The sequence below is a fragment of the Pholcus phalangioides genome, unplaced genomic scaffold, assembly GCF_987345545.1.
Source record: "Pholcus phalangioides strain wild (caught in Gottingen) unplaced genomic scaffold, Ppha-v1.0 ptg000007l_1, whole genome shotgun sequence".
NCBI lineage: Eukaryota > Metazoa > Arthropoda > Arachnida > Araneae > Pholcidae > Pholcus > Pholcus phalangioides.
The window spans coordinates 2,617,195-2,636,352 of record NW_028301600.1 but is presented as its reverse complement, the minus strand read 5'-3'; the positions used below and the strand labels follow the sequence as shown (position 1 = coordinate 2,636,352).

Here is a 19,158-nt window from a genome sequence, read left to right as displayed (position 1 = left end):
AAAAAAAGCGCTTTCGGTGCAATATTTGAGCTATGTTCGAATAGTGATTGGTATGATTGGTATTGCGAGCAGATATGTTCCGGCGTACCTGGATTTTTTCCTTCTGAGGTGGGGGTTTACATTTTTTCCTGCAAAATAACACTGCAATCTTGGCTCAGGCATACGCCAATGGTCATGAGACCTCCCCGGCAGTTGAAGCTCTTGAGCATCATAGGCCTCAAGAAATGATTTTTCTCAACTTCCCCCACGTAAAAGTACCTGCTTACCAATTTACATACTTATTCTCAAAAATTGTAAGCAGATCTAATTGTCATAAGGTCAAAAGTAAAATGGATGGGACACAAAAACACTTGAGTGCTTAGGGCCTTCACATGGGTTAATCCTGCCCTGAATATATATAAAAAAAAGTTAAGGCTTCCATCCCTTACAACCTGCCACCCGGGTGCACCCTCGCCTGAGCCACCCTTTGCTAGATTAAAAAAAACATACTTCTTTTTCTTTGCTTATCCAGATATTTCACAACATCTGTAATATTTGCCTGAAGCAGTGTTTTCAGAAATTTTTGCCTCTATGGTGGTTGAGTGGTCAGTGATGGACTGGCATCGCGAAGATCTGGGTTCGAACCCCACCGTCGCCATAATGGTGGTCGGCTGAAGTTGCTTTTCTGTGATTCCCAACTTCAAGGCACGAATGCGAGCTGACCTCTCCTTTAAAAAGTCTCGCCACAGAGAGCAACAGATCTACAAACAGTACAAATGTAATTCAATCATAACATATCACTCACTTCCCTTCTGAAATATAGATAGCCGCACTGAAAAATCAAACACAACACTACATATGCACTCAGACTGTTAGGTACACACAGCTACACTTCCGGCACAACCCACTAGGTAGTAAATTGCCTATAGATGGTGATAGACCTCAGTTGTGCTTGGTTTGAAAGAAAGAAAGAAAAAGAAAAGTGTTTTCAGTATCATGTGATATTTCGTAGGAAGGGAAATTGGCTGCAATGGGCCATGGCAGTTGTGAGTCCTCTTGAGAACAATATTGGTTTCCTCAGGAAGAATATCACCCCCCCCCCCCTGGGCCCCTAAGCTGTGCAATCTTTTACGGGTCCCTAATCCAGAGTTTTCATGGAGGGGAGGCTCTCTAGTGAATTTACAGTCTGAAGAAACAAACAATGATGGTAATTGTCCTAGGCCTCAAAGCTGGAGCCCTGTCAGCCCCACACTTGTCACTTCCATGAGAAAGGGCAACAATTTTTTTTACCAGGGAGGAAGAAACTTGCTTTTTTTAAAAATCTTGCCAATCTTTATTGGCTAGCTATAGTGAACAACAAAATCGTACAGTATGCACATGAGACAGAACAAGAGAGAGTTTGGGAGAAGAAAAATATTGGACTGAGGTGCAATGATTGAATTGGTGAACTGTTTGCCATTAATTGTGTTGTGATGCAACTTTTAGGCTGCTTTTAAAGGAATATGTGGCAGTTTTCCCTCAAAATGTGCATCACAGTGAGCTGGAGATATAAATCTGTGTGCCTATTTATGCTTTGGAGTTGTTCTTTATATGGGAAAATATCTGTCAAACTATTCTGGAGAGCTGCCAATGAACCATAAATTTGGCCAAGGAGCCGCTGTGAAAAAAGTTTGAGAAACCACCGGAGCATTGACAAGCTTGTGACCTAGGCTGAGATTTTTAGAAGGTCCAGACCAGATATTTCATGGTTTCCCGTATAGTGAATTTATAGTAGGACAAACCAAAAAAAAAAAAGAATTATCTCGTACTCCCGGGATGGAGCACTGACTGTCAAAATTGGAAAATCGGCTGGAGAATCACTGTAGAAATTTGAGAATCACTGTAGAAATTGGAGAATCACAGTGTTGGTACCTTCCCACAATGGTTTCGGCTCTCGTAAGCAACATTTGTTCTATTATATTTTCATCTTACCTGCGCTGATATGTTTTATGTGTGCACGGTAATGGAATCAATTAAGGAATCAGCTCATTCATGCACATTATATTTAGATGGCGTTTTCTTCTGTTGCACATCTGTCTGGATTCCTCAATTCCGACAGCAAATGTAAATTTCGACAGTCTGCACTATTGTTGAACCGATGGAACAAACTGCTCGATCAATCACACTTCGATCCATTCAACGTTGTTTGGCTCTTTTGCTCTGTTTTGAGCCTACTATTGCTATGCATCACAACACTTTGCAATTCAACGAGACCGCCATGTACATGGCTTTATATTGATTGGTGTGTTCAGTAATTTTACAGAGTGCAGAGTGGTGCAGTGGTAAAGATGCTCGTCTTCCACTATGAAGGTTACCATCAAGGTCCATGGATTCAATTCCGGGCATAGAACATCAGAAGCAAGTTCTTTACCTACCGAACCTATGGCGACCGCCGATGGATGGAGCCTTCATTACCACAGAGCTTGTTTCAGAAAGTTTTATTGTAGTTGTTGAAGGAACTCCGATATGACAAAAACATTGGGGGGTCTAGGGTTGCCAGACATTCGTATATATGACCTGCAAGGGCATTTACAGAGATGGATTGCATTGTATATTCATTAATTACTCAGGGTGTGCACAAAGTGCTTGAGGGCGTAGGGATTATAGGGATGATGTAAACGATTACCTTCGACTCGTTCATTAAAAAAAGATATTATTTCCATAGGCAGAAAAGAACAAAGGTGGGGACATTCATCATTGTCCCCCCCCCCCGTTTGAAAAACAATCTGTTTCCGCTTATGCTTGGGGGGCTTATGTGACTTGGTCCTTTAGGGGATCCAGTTCCTCTGGGGTGTTATATTTTGTACTTAAATGAACTTTGAATTTAAGGTTTTCTTAAAAAAATGAAATTGAGGTTTTTTATTATGGTTGAAGGCTTCCCCCCTCCCCTTCAGTCGTGAAGCTCACCATTCATGACTACTAAGAGACTTCATGTCAATATTCGCATGTCTGTGTATAATCAGAGCTCATCGCATTGAAGCAGTGCTTGTTTGTTGTTCTATTGATGCCTAATGTTGAGAGAAAACATTTATTACATGTCTGATGCTCTGACTTGTATCTATGAATCTATAAATATGAATTGTATGCAAGACATATTTTCCTGTATTCATTAATAATTCAAGTAATGAAGTTGGCTGAACTTCATTAAATTTATTTTAGAGATTTCAAGACCACATAAATTACAATGTATACGTATTACACAAAAACATAAATTGCAATATATGTGCATATATGTATTGATATCCTCATCATGCCCCATCGAAAGCTGCAAAAGATTAAAATTGATTTCTTATCAAATATTTTTATTTTGTAAATTCATTCATGTTCACCCATTTCACTAAGATTCTTCCCCTATTTTATTAAACACAAACCTCCCTAGGTGATTGCGACTCACAGTTTAGGAACCACTGATATAAGAAAACAGTCCACCGTGGTTCATTTTGTCGAATGAGAAAAGGTCACCAAAAAGTCCCCGAAAAGTCACTAAATTTTGCTTTTGGTATATGGTAGACACCCTAGTCTAAAGCACAAGAGAGCCAGGATTGCAAGAGTGTAGTGGTTACATTTCCTGCAAAAAGCCTGTCAAACTTTCCTTTCCAAATTAATCTCTATTGTATTCAGTTGTTTACACTTTCTATGTGTCATGTGTTCATGTTTGTATATGGCAACACTCACGAAAACGCGGTCAAGGCCGCCAGTATGTAAGCACTGGGGGAAATAGAATAAAGTTGTTTTATGTTTTGAGCTGTGTCTTCTACCTAGAATCTAATGCAAATTATGTACGAGTATGTGTCAGTAATTACATATGAAACAGTGGTGACGAGTCGGAAGGTAGAAGGAGTGTGCTCGTAAGTATGCATTTGCTGTTCCTTCACGATCCGTGTTGTTTGGCTTCCGTAGCGAGTTGAGCCTTACGCGGCGCTAACTGCTCTTGCTGTCACGTACGACCATGGCTCTTTTTGGGAATTTAGGCAAAGTGCAAATTGAGGTACGTGCAGCGTTCGCGACACGAAGCAGGGCAGGACTCGTTTTGCGGCCAACAGAAATCAGAAGGACAGCGCAAATTGATACATGAGGCAACACTACTCTAAGCACGTGTACGCTCTCACTCGTTGGCGCTGCTGTTGAGCCGCAGATTTTCGTGTCCTGCGCTCACGATTTTTTAAAATTAAGCCGCCATTTTGATAGAGTTCACATTCTCTCATGAAAAATGTTGTTTAATATCAATGTTATTTACATAACCACGGTATTATCAATTATTTCTTTAATTAATTCCTGAATTATTTTATGTCGTTCTGAATTTTTATTAAATATTATTGTTCTTTCCAAGGTTTTGACTTTCCATTAGCTCTAAATTTTCTTTCATTATGGAGTTATTTTTAATTTCGAAATTCAGTATGGGATTCATAAATTTTGAAATTCATTATTGGATTCATTAATTTCTGAATTCATTATGGAATTCATTAATTTCAGGATTTTCATTGATACACCAAATTTTCAATAATTTTATGATTGTTTCCAAATTTTATAAATTTTCATGAATTCTGAATTTTAATTATTGAATCTATAATTTTTATTAATTTTTAGAGAAAAAATCCACTATTATTTTTTTAATAGCCTACGAAATATTTCCCATTAAATTTCTGAATTTGGCTTTAATTCTTGATATTCATTAATTATATTTTATCGATCGATAGAGGAATAATTTTTCATTAAATCTGAAATTTAATTATTAATTCCACTAATTCTGGTGTTTCATTAATCTAGTTGTTTTCCATTAAATATGAATTTCCAGCAGTTTTGGAATTATTTATTAATTTTTAATATTGTAATCAATCCTTTCATTTGTTTTAACTTTTCACAAGTTCCAAATCTTCATTCATCATGGGATTAATTTCGGAAATTAATTTCGGAAAAATTCCATCAATTAAATTCTGTTAATTTCGGAATATCCATTCATTCCAATTTCTGTTAATTATATAATAATCTTTAATTTTATTAATTGTGATTCATTCTAAATTTTGAATTTTCTTAAATTCAATATTTTCATTAATTTTCATAAACCCGGAATTTTCATTAAAATTTTTATCCCTTCTAAATTTACGTTAATGTTTATCTATTTTCAATTTTGATTAATTTATGTAAATAGTTTTCATTAATTTATGTACATTCATTATTTATGTTATTTTAAGGAATAATTTATCAGAGAAAAATCTGAATTTTCAATAGTTTTTAATTATTCATTAATTTCGAATTGTCATCAATGCTGATTTTTTATTTCTTTGTGTTCACGTTTTTATATACTGTATTTTAATATATTTTTCAGCACATTGCACATTCCCGTACTTTATATTTTAATTAATGTTATGTCTTCATTAATGTAAACTTTAATGACCAATATATAATATCCAGGCTCCGTGAGCCAACCAAATGCCAAGGCTGCAGACCCCAAAATTGTTTCCTTTTGAAAATGCTCGTGCACTTGAAACGCGTTCCAGTATGCACATCCCCTCGCTACGCGTGGGGCGTGTTGACTCGGGCGTCATCGCACTCGAGTCCCGCCCACTCGCGCACGCTGCACACAACTCAATTTGTGCTTAGTCTTAGGCATGGGCAGAAACACGGGGGGCGTGGGGTGGCAATGCCCACCCCAACGTCAAAAAGGGAGTGAACAGATCTAATGTATATGTTGTGTAGGAATTGACATCATCATCGTGCCCCCCCCCAGCAATAATGACCTTGCCCCCCCCCCAGACTTCTGAGTCTATCTCCGCCTATGGTCTTAGGGGAATTTGACTGCAAAAAGGAGTCATTCTTAGAATATTCGGAACGTCTATCTCAATTTTTCGTGGCTAATGAAGTTAAAGATGAGGGCCGGAAACGTGCGATTTTCTTCTCGATCGTTGGTCCCTCAACCTATACTTTACTGAAAAACCTCTTGTCACCGGTGTTGCCTACTGCCCGGACTTATACGTATTCATATTGATCGTGCAAGGCCATTCGATAGCCGCATGATTCTGCTAGTGCTAGACGCTGCTACCAAGTGGCTGGAAACGATTGTAGTTCCATCGACATCATCCACAGCTACAATTACAGCTTTGCGTTCCATCTTTGCTAGATTCGGCTTTCCAAGAACTGTTGTAAGTGATAATGGGACATCATTTACCAGTGAAGAGTTCTCTGATTTTCTTCGCCAAAGGGGTATTACTCATGTTTGTACTGCCCCATACCGCCCTCAGTCGAATGGGCTGGCAGAAAGAGCGGTGCGTTCAATGAAGGATGCTATGAAAAAGATCAAAGGTAGTTCTTTCCAGGAACGGTTGGATAAGTTTCTGTTCCACTATAGGCAGACCCCAAACACATCAACAGAAGTGTCTCCTGCAAGGGCAATGTTCAATCGAGCCATCCGGAGTCGTTTGCACTTGCTGAAGCCTGGAAGTCATCTACCAGTTAATGGAAATACAAAGTTCAAGTCCAAGGATGAGGTTTGGTGTAGAAATTATGGTAGTGGTCCAAAGTGGGTTCCAGGAGAGATTTCGGCTCCCATTGGAAGAGTTATGTCAGGAGTAAACATACCCTCAGGCTATGCAGTTCGTCACAGGGACCAGCTGCGATTGAGAAATTCGAACACACCACCACCTGTAGAGTCAACTGAATCGTGTGAACCAGATATACCAGCTAGTGCCGAGGTTCCTCAGCCAGTAGAGTCTTCTCAAAAGGCTGATCAGACTACTCCAAAGACTATTCCAGTCTTAAGACGCTCATAGCATTCTTGTCGTGCACCTGTGAAGTTGGACTTATAGTTTTTTATGTATGTACACATTCATGTTCAGATATATACCACTATAATAAGAAGTGTGTTTTTGTTTTGTTTTTTTTTCTCCTTGGCATCGTAAATTTTTTTTTTTTTCTAAATATTAAAATTGTGTTTACATATATTTCTTCTTTAGCCTGGTTAGATTATAGTATACCTCCCATTACGTCCATTTTTTTAATATATTATCAGAAATCCCTGAGTATTTTTCTTTTGCTTATGTAGGGAGGGAACGTCATGTGTTCATGTTTGTATATGGCAACACTCACAAAAACGCAGTCAAGACAACCAGTATGTAAGGACCGAGAAAGAGAATGAAGTTGTTTTATGTTTTGAGCTGTGTCTTCTACCTAGAATCTAATGCGGATTATGTACGACTATGTGTCAGTAATTACATATGAAACACTATGAAATATATAGAGTGACATCATCTCTACATGCTATAGACCAGCGGTTCTCAACTGGGGCTCTGTGTGCATTTCCCAGGGGCTCTGGGGCCACTCAAAGAAGATAAAATAAATCAGTAAATATGAATAACTAAAAAAAAGAGGCCTTGAGGGCTCTGTGAGTCATTAAAAGGTTGAGAATCGCTGCTACAGACTGTCATATATATATTACGACAGGCACATATATTGTACATACATACAACACTTTTTAGCATTCACCAATTTGTTAGAAATTCCCCATAGGAATATTTACAAGCTTTATGTGGGATGTAGTAGTAGCAGTATTTCTTTTCTCCAGTCTAATTAGTGAGATTAACAGAATTAATTAAGGAGTTGCATTTGTAGTGCATCATAGTCTGTATAGATGGCACACCCTGTTCATGCTGCTTCTAATGCGTATAGTTCTTTTTGTAGTGCATCTTAATCCTTGTATATGGTACACCCTGCTTAAGGTGTTGTGTGAACTTTGTTTGAAGTTTAGTTTTTACTTATACTGCTCACGTGTAAACATGTCATACTCCTAGCTAATTATACAGGAATAAATTGTAATTGTTTTTAATGTTTTATATTCTGACTACATTCAGCATCAGGATACATTCATACTTCACTTCTACATCCTATCCTTTCAAATGATCCTGAACAATTAGTTAAGTGTTCAGGAAGTAAGTTAATTTAATTGACGTGTGAGTATTTAAATTATTAGGAAGGATTCTAAATTATAACATTTAATTTTCTCTTTAATCAGGAATGCTTCACTCGAGTGCTGAAAGGCCATATGGCAGTATCATCTGCAGTTTTTCCCAAGCATATCAAAGGTAAAAACAATTTCTTTTTTGATCTAGTGTGTTTTAATTAATTTGTGTGATAATTACAGCTGACCCCTGTTATAGCGCACGTTCCCCCCCCCCCCCCCATTAAAGCACCAACTCACTAACTCCACTTAGTGCCACAAATTTTCAGTGAACAAATCTCCCATATAGGGATTAAAATCAGGGTCGCAACTAGGGAGCAGCAGGCGGGTCTGGTGCCCTGGGCGCTGAACCAAAGGGGGCGCTGAATTCATCCTTTAACTGTTTCTTCTACATTACAAGGGGGCGCCAAAATGTCGGCTTGCCGCGGATGACAAATTGTTGGTGTTTTTTCGTCGATTCATGCAAATTTAGTTTTACGTCACAAGAGTGGCGTTATTTTCTTCCCACAAGCCTTGTGTATATATACCTGTTTTTAGACTGAATAAATATACATTGCTCCCATTCGCTTTTTCGACTCTGGATCGTTTTTTGTAGTTGTTTTCACTGATAGTTGCGAACCATGAAAGTGGTGACACAAATTATCTAGTTTCGGCCCTGATTAAAATGATTGTACATACATAAAAAACCTGATTTAGTGCCAACTCGTTATAATGCCAATTATTGTTTCGGTGTGTAGAAAGTCTGTAATTTTCCGATAATTCCCACATTTCTTTCTTATCATTTTGCATCTTTTTTTTTTAAAGAGTTGAGGATTTATCCGTTATTTCATTCTATTGTTATTATTTGTCAACATAACAGCAGTTTGACAAAATCATTTAAAGAATAAAGACTAGTGTGATCAAAATTTTTTGACATTGCTGTAGGAATCACATTTCTAAAGAACTAACCCATTCAAAGAAAAGGATTTGTTGATAAGAAAGGGAAAGTATATCATGAGCGTATTGCATTAGTTTGTTCAAGGTTGCCAAGTTACTCACAGAATAGTGCATGTTTTTACTTTAACTGGTCAAATTTTGAGTAGTACTGGTAGTCATTAAGAAATCATCTCCCTTGATCTGCTGAATTCAATCATGTTGAAAAGTGTTGATTTTTCAATTGGTACCCCAGTAGCACAACAGTATCGGCATGCGTCGGATCGACGTCGATGCGACGCCGGTTCGTCGAAGGAATACCGAGCATCGAAAGAGGTCGGAAATTTCTACATGTCCAATACTGAAAACTATAGTAAAAATGTATTCACTCGATAAATGCCAAAATATCTTTATTTTTTCTCTATAATAGTTTTACTCTCATTTTTACAGAATTTCATTTCAAAGGAGAATATCTTATACGATAATTAGTTTCTTTTGAAATTGCAACCTGTTTAGTGCACTCCCAGATTCTAATTTTAACTTTCAAGTTCTTTGACAGCAAAAGGAAAACTCAACGTCATAATTCAAATCAAGACATTTATTCAATCACAAGAAAAGTAAACACTGTTACAAAATTTACTTAAGAATTTGCTAACGATATTGAAAATTTAGTATAATGTTAAATGAAGAACATTTATATATATCACAGAGACTTTGTTCACATATTGCACATATCTGAATGTGGTCCAGAACTTCGGCCTGCGACTAAAGGAAAGTCACCGTTTCCACACGACTTCCAAAGTCCAGTTTTGAAGTGGACATCCTCTTAGCAGTAGACTCAACAGAGGCCGATTCACATTAGCCCCGAAGTGGACGAAGCGCACTGGGGACCTATCACCACATTTCAAGAGGCACTGTCTAGAACTGGCACAACATCGGAACCAAGAAGAGGATCTGGCCGTGCAAGTGACGTAAGTCCATAGGTCAAACGATTTTCGGACGTCAGCCCAGAGAGGGCCAAAGGGCTAGGATTGTAGGAGGTTGGCAATCAGGCTGCGATGAGGCAGACGTTGAGAACAGCCACAGTCGATCCATCCATTGTACGTGGTTTGCGATACCACCTAGACCAGGACCAGAAACTCTAGGTGTAGAGACCTTTCCGTCGTCAGCTAGCTAGCATTAGAAGAACTCAGTTGCCGCTCATATATGAAGTTACTAATAAAAAAAATTCGGACCTGCTGAGAGACAAATGCAAATTTAGAAAAACATCACAGGATACGTTTCCAAGCCCAAGGCTAGATGAAGTTTCGTTACATTTAATCTGATTAGTGAAAAGCTAGCATTACTGTGCTACAACATCGGAGAACTGAACTCGTAAAACGAGTGAGGTGAAGAGGAATGCGAACGTTCGACAAACACAATCCGTATTTATTCTAATCATGAAACAAATATTTGTCCACTTGGACCACAGAAGCACTTCGTCACAACAAGAAAACTATTACGTCACATCAAGAAAACTATTACATCACATCAAGAAAACTATTACGTCACATCAAGAAAACTATTACGTCACAACGTACACTTCGACATAATTTACATATAGTTTCAGAATATTAGTGTAAACAATAAATTATTGTTTGGCAACATGTCAGGTGAACTGGCCAGGTTCACCTAACACGATCAATGACAATAGGGAAAGTTTACCAACGGAGGTCCGCGGCCATCCACCGGCAAACGAAATGCTTGAGTTAACAACATAAAAGTTATGGTTAAACGTACAAAAGGAACACAACCTCCAAAGAGTAGGTGACATCTCTCCCGGGAGGCGCCAACAGTTTAAGAGTTTATAAAAATAATATCGCTGAAAGAATAATTTAGATGGGACATCAGCAGCCCGACCTGCAGTCTCATCCTTGTCAAGTGACTGGAAGACCCCACCCTCAAGACGAAACACTAAGCGAACGAACTAGCCTATACCGGAATGCTAGCGAGACCTTCGGTGTGGTTTCCGGTAGCTAAGCGGTCCGTGGGGTCTAAAGGTAAGCCTTCTCTCTTGATATTAGGATTATTAAGGAAAAACATGACCCGGAGGCCGTCATGTTACAAAATAATCTGAATTTTTCACTTGTCATAACGTCGCACTTGCCATTTATAATGACGACAACGACCAAGAATGGTACAGGCCCTTACAACGCGTTCTCACCCTCCTCTCTCTTCCCTGTCAATGAGCATCAATAAAGACAGCCATTTTCGAAGATGCTTACTTACAAGCTGCGAAAGCTGGCGATTTTGTTGTTTATTAAGGAAACAGTTGACGCCGACAACAGCGTTTGGAGAAAAGGTAAGCATTATTTTACTATTGCTATTGAACTAGACGTTAAATTTTCCCGATATTGTCAATGTGTGTTATTTTTTTTACTGTCGTTTTTGTGTTATTTGAATTCATAAATCCGTTCCCTCCTGCTGGGCTGTGATCTTTGGCAGGCCCTTAAGTCAGGTTAAAATGGGCCCCTCTGTAGTTAATTTACAGTGTGAAAAAAAAGGTAAATAAGGGTTGTCACTGTGCTTGAGCCGTACGTGCCGGAACCTAGGAGTTGAGGCTATTTGAGCTCCTGTGGCCCACATCCTGGGGTAGAGTTTTAGACTAAGATCTTCTCTGACTCTTCTATACTAAATTCATAGCATGGAAAAATAAAAAATGATGGCATTTGTCCTGGGCCCTGTCAGCCCCACCCTTGTGAGCCATTTTGAGCTCTCCCTATAAATTTTGTGCTGAGCCCCAACTCATATAATTCACGAAGGTCTTTGTGAATTATATATTCGTACTAGGGGGGCTCCCTCCCCCCTTTCTCTTCACAACACATCTTGTTTATTTCGTCCCACTTCATCAGCGTGCTATGGAAAGGGGCATGTGAAAGCACCAACTCACTGAAGAAGCGAATTTTACAATAACAGGCAACAAAACAAATGTGATTCATCAAGTACCCCCAGAAAACTTGGATTTGTAATGAATGACCAAAAGAGTGACCTAAAGCATGTACAAGCAGGTGAAGGGCCGAAGTGACTTAGAGAGTGTGTGAGCATCTGAATGATCAAAAGAGTGACTGTGTATGTACCTAGAGGGCAAAGAACCAAGTCAATAAGCGGCCAAAAGAATGAACCAGAGCGTGTACAAGCATGAAAGTCACCAAGAGGGTATGCAAGCATGTGAGTGGCTAAAAAGACATGAACGTACTTACAGGCATAAGGGCCAAGCAGATTCAAATTTCAGGGATGGATTGTCGAAAAATAGGCAAAAGCTGCAAAATTTGTGTAGCCCACATGTGGCAAAACCATAAATATACTACTACTCTTGGGGCAGTCCCTGAAAAAAGGGGGCCTAGTCAAATATTACTTTTAATTATTGGATCTATATTGAACTATTTTAAGAAATGTGGATAGCTCTTACAAATGAGGGTCCCCAGACTAAAATTTGCTGAATTTTAATGGGACCCAGACCAGATTTATCTCGAGCTACCGATGTGTTGCAAATTTTACAAAGTTAAACAACAAAAATCAATGAGATTCATCAAGGGACACCCAAAATAAAACCTGTCAACATTTCCATGGGGCCCCGACCTGGAGGCTTGTCGGACATCTCCCAGGTGAGGGGCCGCGAAAATTTTAAATTTTAATCAATTTTACAATGAATGAAATCCATTGCCCCCATCCAGTAGCGGAGACCCAATACTCAGATTTTTGAGCCTGGGGCGTAACTGGTCTGTCGGGCTTCCGCTGCTGCAAATTTTACAATGTTAAACAGAAAAGAATGAGATTCATTCAGGGGCCCCAAAATGAAACCTGTAAACATGGGCCCCCTATTTGAAAGCTTGTCTGCCATCCCCCGCTGTGAGTGTCATGAGAAATTTTCATTTGCATTCATTTTACCAACGAATAAAACCCAGGGCCCCCGACCAATTACCCGGGACACCAATTCGCATACCCTCAGATTGGCTTTATTTCCAGCCACCGATGTTGCAAATTTTACAATGTGAAATAACAGAAAAGAATGAGATTCATCCAGGGCCCCCAAAATTAAACGGGCCCCTGACTTGGAAGCTTGTCGGACATCTCCCCTGTGAGACAAATTTTTCAATGTTAAAGCAGCAAGAATTTCCAGGTGCCATCAATGGCACCTGGAAATGAAACAATTTAACTTCCCCATGAAGGTATACGTGCAATCCCCCGGATACACCTACCCTGTGTTGGAAGCACTGGTGTTATTTGTATATTATACATCTACATACCTCTCGGCATGACTCCCACAAGGGCAGGGCTGATAGGGTCCGGAATGATTCTTATCACTTTGATTTTTCACACTATAAATTAGCCACAGGGGTGCCCCTGTAAAGCTGGTTTGGGGGCTCGCCATCTATTCCAGCCTATGGCCCCTGCTGTAGGATGTGGGAGCCTCTCAGTACATGCACATAACGTGGTCCCAATTAAGGCGACTTGATAAGGGTAGCGGGCTCGTTGGCAGCCATTTTGTTCTCTCGCTGGGATCCTACAGGGTTGCTGCACTGAATACTGCTTCGAAAATGACACCAAGCAGCTGGGAAAAAAATTTGCTTCCGAGACAGCATGGTAACCTAGCAAAATTTTCCAAGCAAAAAAGTACGAAAAATTTGATTGCAAAAAAAAAATTAAAAGAATTACGAAAAAAATGAATCATGTTTTAAAATTGTTTGAGAAAGCATAATCTCGAGTGAAAACACTCCTAAGCAATGTTTTGTATTGCCTTTCAATTTAAACAATTTATAGCAAAAATGCTGAAATATATATGCAAGTAGAAAAACTGCTTGATACCTAATTTAAAGGGAGATGGGAGGATGAGTTGGCTTTTTCTAGGAAAAAAAATGACTACAGGAAGGAAAATTTAGATTTAATTGTTAGATTAATTATTTTGGGAAATTTTGGAAACCCCTTTTTCCCTCATCTCCCCCTTCCTCTAGCGAACCCATAGGAAATCTCCCTAACTTCTACTTTGGAAATACCGGATTAAATGAAGGAAATAACTTTTTGGAGTCATTGAAAAAATGCAAAGGTAGGAAAAATTAATAACTTTGGGACAACCATTAAGACACATATGCCTCTATATAGAGATGTGAGAATATTCTCCTGGATGTAAAAATTGGAAAATATTGATTTTTCTATTAAATTATTTAAATTTTTTTACTAATTCTTGTTTATATTGTTAAATATAAATCAGTTTTCATTGCCTGAAACATTTACAATAAAACAATTTTTTGTATGACCACCCCAAATGACAACTTTTAGTTTGAGAATATTCTCCAAGTCATGATGAGAGGTTTTAAAAGCTTGGTTATAAATATTTTAGAAACCTTTAGATTAAAACCGTAAGAAATTATTTTAAAATTAGATAAATTTTCAGAAATAAGTTCACAACGAAAGAAATTAAATCAAAGTTGATTGATAAAGGAAGCTATTCTTATATAATCACCTTCATTCTAAGAAGATACGGAACTGTTTTCTTCATTGTACATATACTTAAATTCTGTATCACTCACATTTCTTTGTGGTGCAATTAAGCCATGTTGGTTTAATTTTCTTGCTTTCAAACTTTAATATTGTGGTCTACAAACTTCAATATTCCCATCTTCTTGACAGGAAGAGAGGAATAATACTCTCTGGAAAGATTTCAGTAACTGAAGAATATTCTCAAACTGGAAGACTTATTGGAAATAAGTAATACTCTGGAAGATTATTCTCGAGAATTTTACATCTCTACCTCTATATATTAGAAATTTATTTCTGCCAGTTCACAATAATTTTAACTTAGTCTGTCATTTCACTACAATTTTCTTGAATATACTTCAACTGCTGAATAACACACAGAAACACAGGTTAAATTATTTCAAGGTATAAATTTATTTACTTTTTTAAACAAATTATGCAAACATAATATATAACTCATGGAAGCACACTTCAAAACAGCACATATATTTCAATACAATGTATTCAACAACTAAGCTACTGCATGGGGATTTAACCTTCAAATTTCGAATTACAGAAAAAATCTTTAACAGATAAGGAATTTTATTTATAAGTAAATAAGTTACTGCTTTGAGCATAAACGATAATGTCTAGTCCTTTTCCCCCTAGCTGTGTAACCTAACAGCAAATTATCTGAAAAAAAGTGAAATAAAATGAATATATATTGTATTTAAAATCAACACTTTGTATGAGCCACAAAAGCCCAAAAACTGTAAATGAAAATTGCAACAATTATGCCAAAGAAATAGTACATGCACGAATAGTAAATATCCATAATTACTCATTTGAGACCCTCGTAATAGGACACTAATATGAACTAATCTTTGAAAGTTCTTAATGTATAAAAGTATAACTATATTTCAACAAATATTCATGAAAACTACACTTAGATTCCTTTAACATTTTGCATGTAGCCAATGGCGAGCCAACCAAGTTCCCTCCCCCCCCCCCTAAAGTGAAGAAATAAGAAAAGCTTGCACTTGTTCTTTTGCTCAAGCATATGAAGATTACTACTACTAAACGACCCATGTAACTTGGCCATATTCCTCTGCGGAACTTCTAACGATTCGGTACATGTTGGAATGTGCATGTCCGTGTTGGGAACCTAACGTGAACCTTGTGTCTGTGTAATGCTTGTTATAAGAGGCCATCTGCCTCCTATTTTTCAAACTATGAGTGAAGTGTAATAATTAGAGATTTTACTGTTGTAGGCCTGTTGCTCTCTGTGGCGAGAATTTTTAATGGCAAGATCGGCTTGCATTCACACCTCGAAGTTGGGAACCATTGTGGTTCTGACCACCACGTTGTCACCGTGGTGGTCGGCTGAAGTTGAGTTTTTTGTGGTTCCCAACTTCGAAGACTGGCAGTTCCAGCACATAAATTGGTTTTTCTTTTTGTGTGTTTCAAGTACCAGACACAAAAGTATTCCAGAGCTATCCACATTTCTTAAAATAGTTCAATATAGATCCAATAATTAAAAGTAGTATTTGACTAGGCCCCTTTTTTCAGGGACTGCCCCAAGAGTAGTGGTATATTTATGGTTTTGCCACATGTGGGCTACACGAATTTTGCAGCTTTTGCCTATTTTTCGACAATCCATCCCTGAAATTTGAACCTGCTTAGCCCTTATGCCTGTAAATACGTTCATGTCTTTTTAGCCACTCACATGCTTGCATACCCTCTTGGTCACTTTCATGCTTGCACACGCTCTGGTTCATTCTTTTGGCCGCTTATTGACTTGGTTCTTTGCCCTCTAGGTACATACACAGTCACTCTTTCGATCATTCAGATGCTCACACACTCTCTAGGTCACTTCGACCCTTCACCTGCTTGTACACGCTTTAGGTCACTCTTTTGGTCATTCATTACAAATCCACCACTGCCTAAGGGTGAGCTCATAGTGGAGCAAAGAGGTACGAGATATAAGAATTGCAACTTGGAAGGAAAAACTGCATAAGGGTGGAGGAAGGGATGCCCACACATAGCAAGAGGAGGATAGAGGAAATGACTGGAGGGGTTCTGAAATGATAGGTTGTGATGATGATCCATCTGCAGAAGAGGGAAAGAAAAAAAGGGAGAAATGGACTAATCAGCAGATAGCAAAAATCAGCAGATCTAGGTGAAAACAAACATTTGTCCAACCCCACATCGGTGATTGGCCTCTTTCTCTTCCTTGTTTTGCTTCTTGAATTTGTGTATGGTAGACCAAAACAATGCAATTGTTTTTGTTCCTAGACTCTATTATTCACTCATACCTGTTGGTCGCAGCACTATACACACAGCCTAAGAATATTCAGACTTAGCAATGATTCCAGGTAGGAATCCAGTGTTCATGGGTGTTTGGATAATATGCAAAGCAAGAGCAGCTGAAACAGGGGTGGGACAAAACTGATTCGAACAAATACCGAATATTTGCCAAATGTTTTGGCCAAATATAAATTTGCTTAAAATTCATCATAATTACAAAAAATAAATTGGTGTCTTCAATTGAAAATCAAATTATTGGTAATTTCAAATGATTGATAAATAATAAATTGCGTAATTTAAATTCTATAAATATTTAAAAAACTGGTAATTGAAAGATTTTTAATATTCATGCCTCATAAAAATGGGATATATATATAGAGTCTGTGTTTTAAAATTCATAGAGTGGCACTTGCATCAAAAATAATTTTGACTGTGGCATGGCTTGGAAAAAGGTTGGCCACCCGTTATAAATAAATGTATAAAAACCACACACATCATATTATGATACATATTCTTGGTACAAACACACGTTAATTATTTTTAACAAATAAACATATTTGCATGTATATATTGTCCAACCAACCAAGTTTTTTCCCCCCTAAAAACTAACAAATACAAAATGACGAGCAAGCCAAACATGAGCTTTTCTTAAGCATATGGGAAAGACTGGCATTTCCATTAATAGTACAATTTCTATTTTCCATGATACTGCATGTTAATTCATTCATTATGTGTATATATAGTGAAACCTCACTACAACAGTTACTCAATATAACAGCAAATCCCTCTACAGCAATATTTTTTTCAAATCTTGTTTTTGGAAATGTCTTGTTCATGAAAATAGTTTTGTTTGACATTTTATAACGAATTATATTATCAAGTTTATTCATTGTAATAACCAGTGTGGGATCTTATCAATTATTTTAAAATGTTAAAATGTGTGTGCTAGTAATTTCTAAGTTGTGGTGCTAAGGTAGCCCATGAGCAATAAAGCAAAATTTGAGCTTTCAAAATTTTGCCAACAAATTTCACGCATCAAACAAAATTTAAACAGTAATAGACCAATTCACCAATAAAAAACATGTTCGGATAAAACCCCACTTACCTTTAGAATCTTTATAACTTTCCTCATACATAGTCTCCTGTATTCTGTGCTGTTTGATGTGTATGGATGCTGCCAGTGTGAACAATACAGTTACACCTAATTTGTAGATATAATAAAAATAATTAGCACACAACCTTTTTTTGTTTATCCTAATTCAAAATAATGTCACAAGTTCACATTGCTTGAAATTGAAATTTACGAATGAATGATGGTACATATTATTAAGTGATACATTCACATAAGGTACTGATCTGTAACAACTAAAATACTGCCAATTTTCTTTTTAAGAAGAACCTTGTCTTTCGAGGACGATTCTTTTTTCAAAAAGATTCTACCCCAGATTCAATTAACCTTTTGATGGCTGAATTCAGATTTAGATTGATTTTTATTACTTTTCCTTCTATTTCCTTTCCTGCGTGTAGCACATAATCCCGGTAACTTTGATTTTTTTCCAAATATGTGTATCAATGGTTGGTGATCTGTGATCAATGTGAATCTACGTCCCATCAAATAATAATGAAATTTTTCAATCCCCCATTTTATGGCTAGTGCTTTCTTATCAATTTGGCTATAGTTCCTTTCGCTATTAGTCAAAGTACGGGATGCAAAAGAAATTGGGCATTCTGATCCATCAGGAAGCATATGCGAGATGACGGCACCCAGTCCTCGAGGCCCTGTATCCACAGCTAACACAATTGGCTTTTGTGGATCATAGTGTACCAGAATTTTGTCAGACGCAATTTCTTCTTTGATTTTCTGAAGCTTCCCTCACATGCTTGAGACCATTTAAATTTTGTATCCTTCTTTGTGAGATCATGTAAGGGTGCAGCAATTGCGGATAGTTTAGGAAAAAACTTTGCATAAAATGTAGCCATTCCGAGAAAAGATTTCAATTCTTTCACATTAGAAGGTCTTGGAATTTTCAAAATAGCTTCCACTTTGGCACTGGATTTCTTGACACCACCTGACGAAATAGTAAATCCTAGATAGTTGACTTCTTTGGCAAAAAATTCACACTTCTTGATATTGAAATGCAACCCATTTTCCCGTAAACGTTGGAAAACAGTTCTCAACTTGCAGAGTAACTCATGCTCATTTTCAGCAGCTAACAGAATGTCATCAAAGAAAATACATAGTCCTTCAATGTGGACACCGAGTAAAACTGAGTCAATGTACTTTTGCCAGATAGCAGGGGCAGCATTTATTCCAAACATCAATCTTTTCGGTTGATACAGACCTTTATGTGTATTTAATGTGAGCAGCTTTGATGTAGCTTCATCAACAGGAATGCTGTGATATGCAGTGCGAATGTCCATTTTTGCAAAAATTTTCCCTTTGGACAACTTGGCAAACAGATCTTCTGTTCTTGGCA

The 19,158-nt window shown here is 37.7% G+C and overlaps 1 protein-coding gene across 4 annotated transcripts in view; it reads left to right on the top strand.

Moving 5' to 3' along the window:
- LOC149084792 (xaa-Pro aminopeptidase 1-like) overlaps nucleotides 1–19,158 on the top strand; it is a 537,471-nt gene that overhangs the window by 381,644 nt on the left and 136,669 nt on the right. For all 4 annotated transcript variants that reach the window (XM_089232535.1, XM_089232536.1, XM_089232537.1 and 1 more), the window contains one exon: nucleotides 8,024–8,093. In XM_089232535.1, the coding sequence (XP_089088661.1) occupies nucleotides 8,024–8,093 (70 nt within the window). The remainder of the gene's footprint in view (nucleotides 1–8,023; nucleotides 8,094–19,158) is intronic.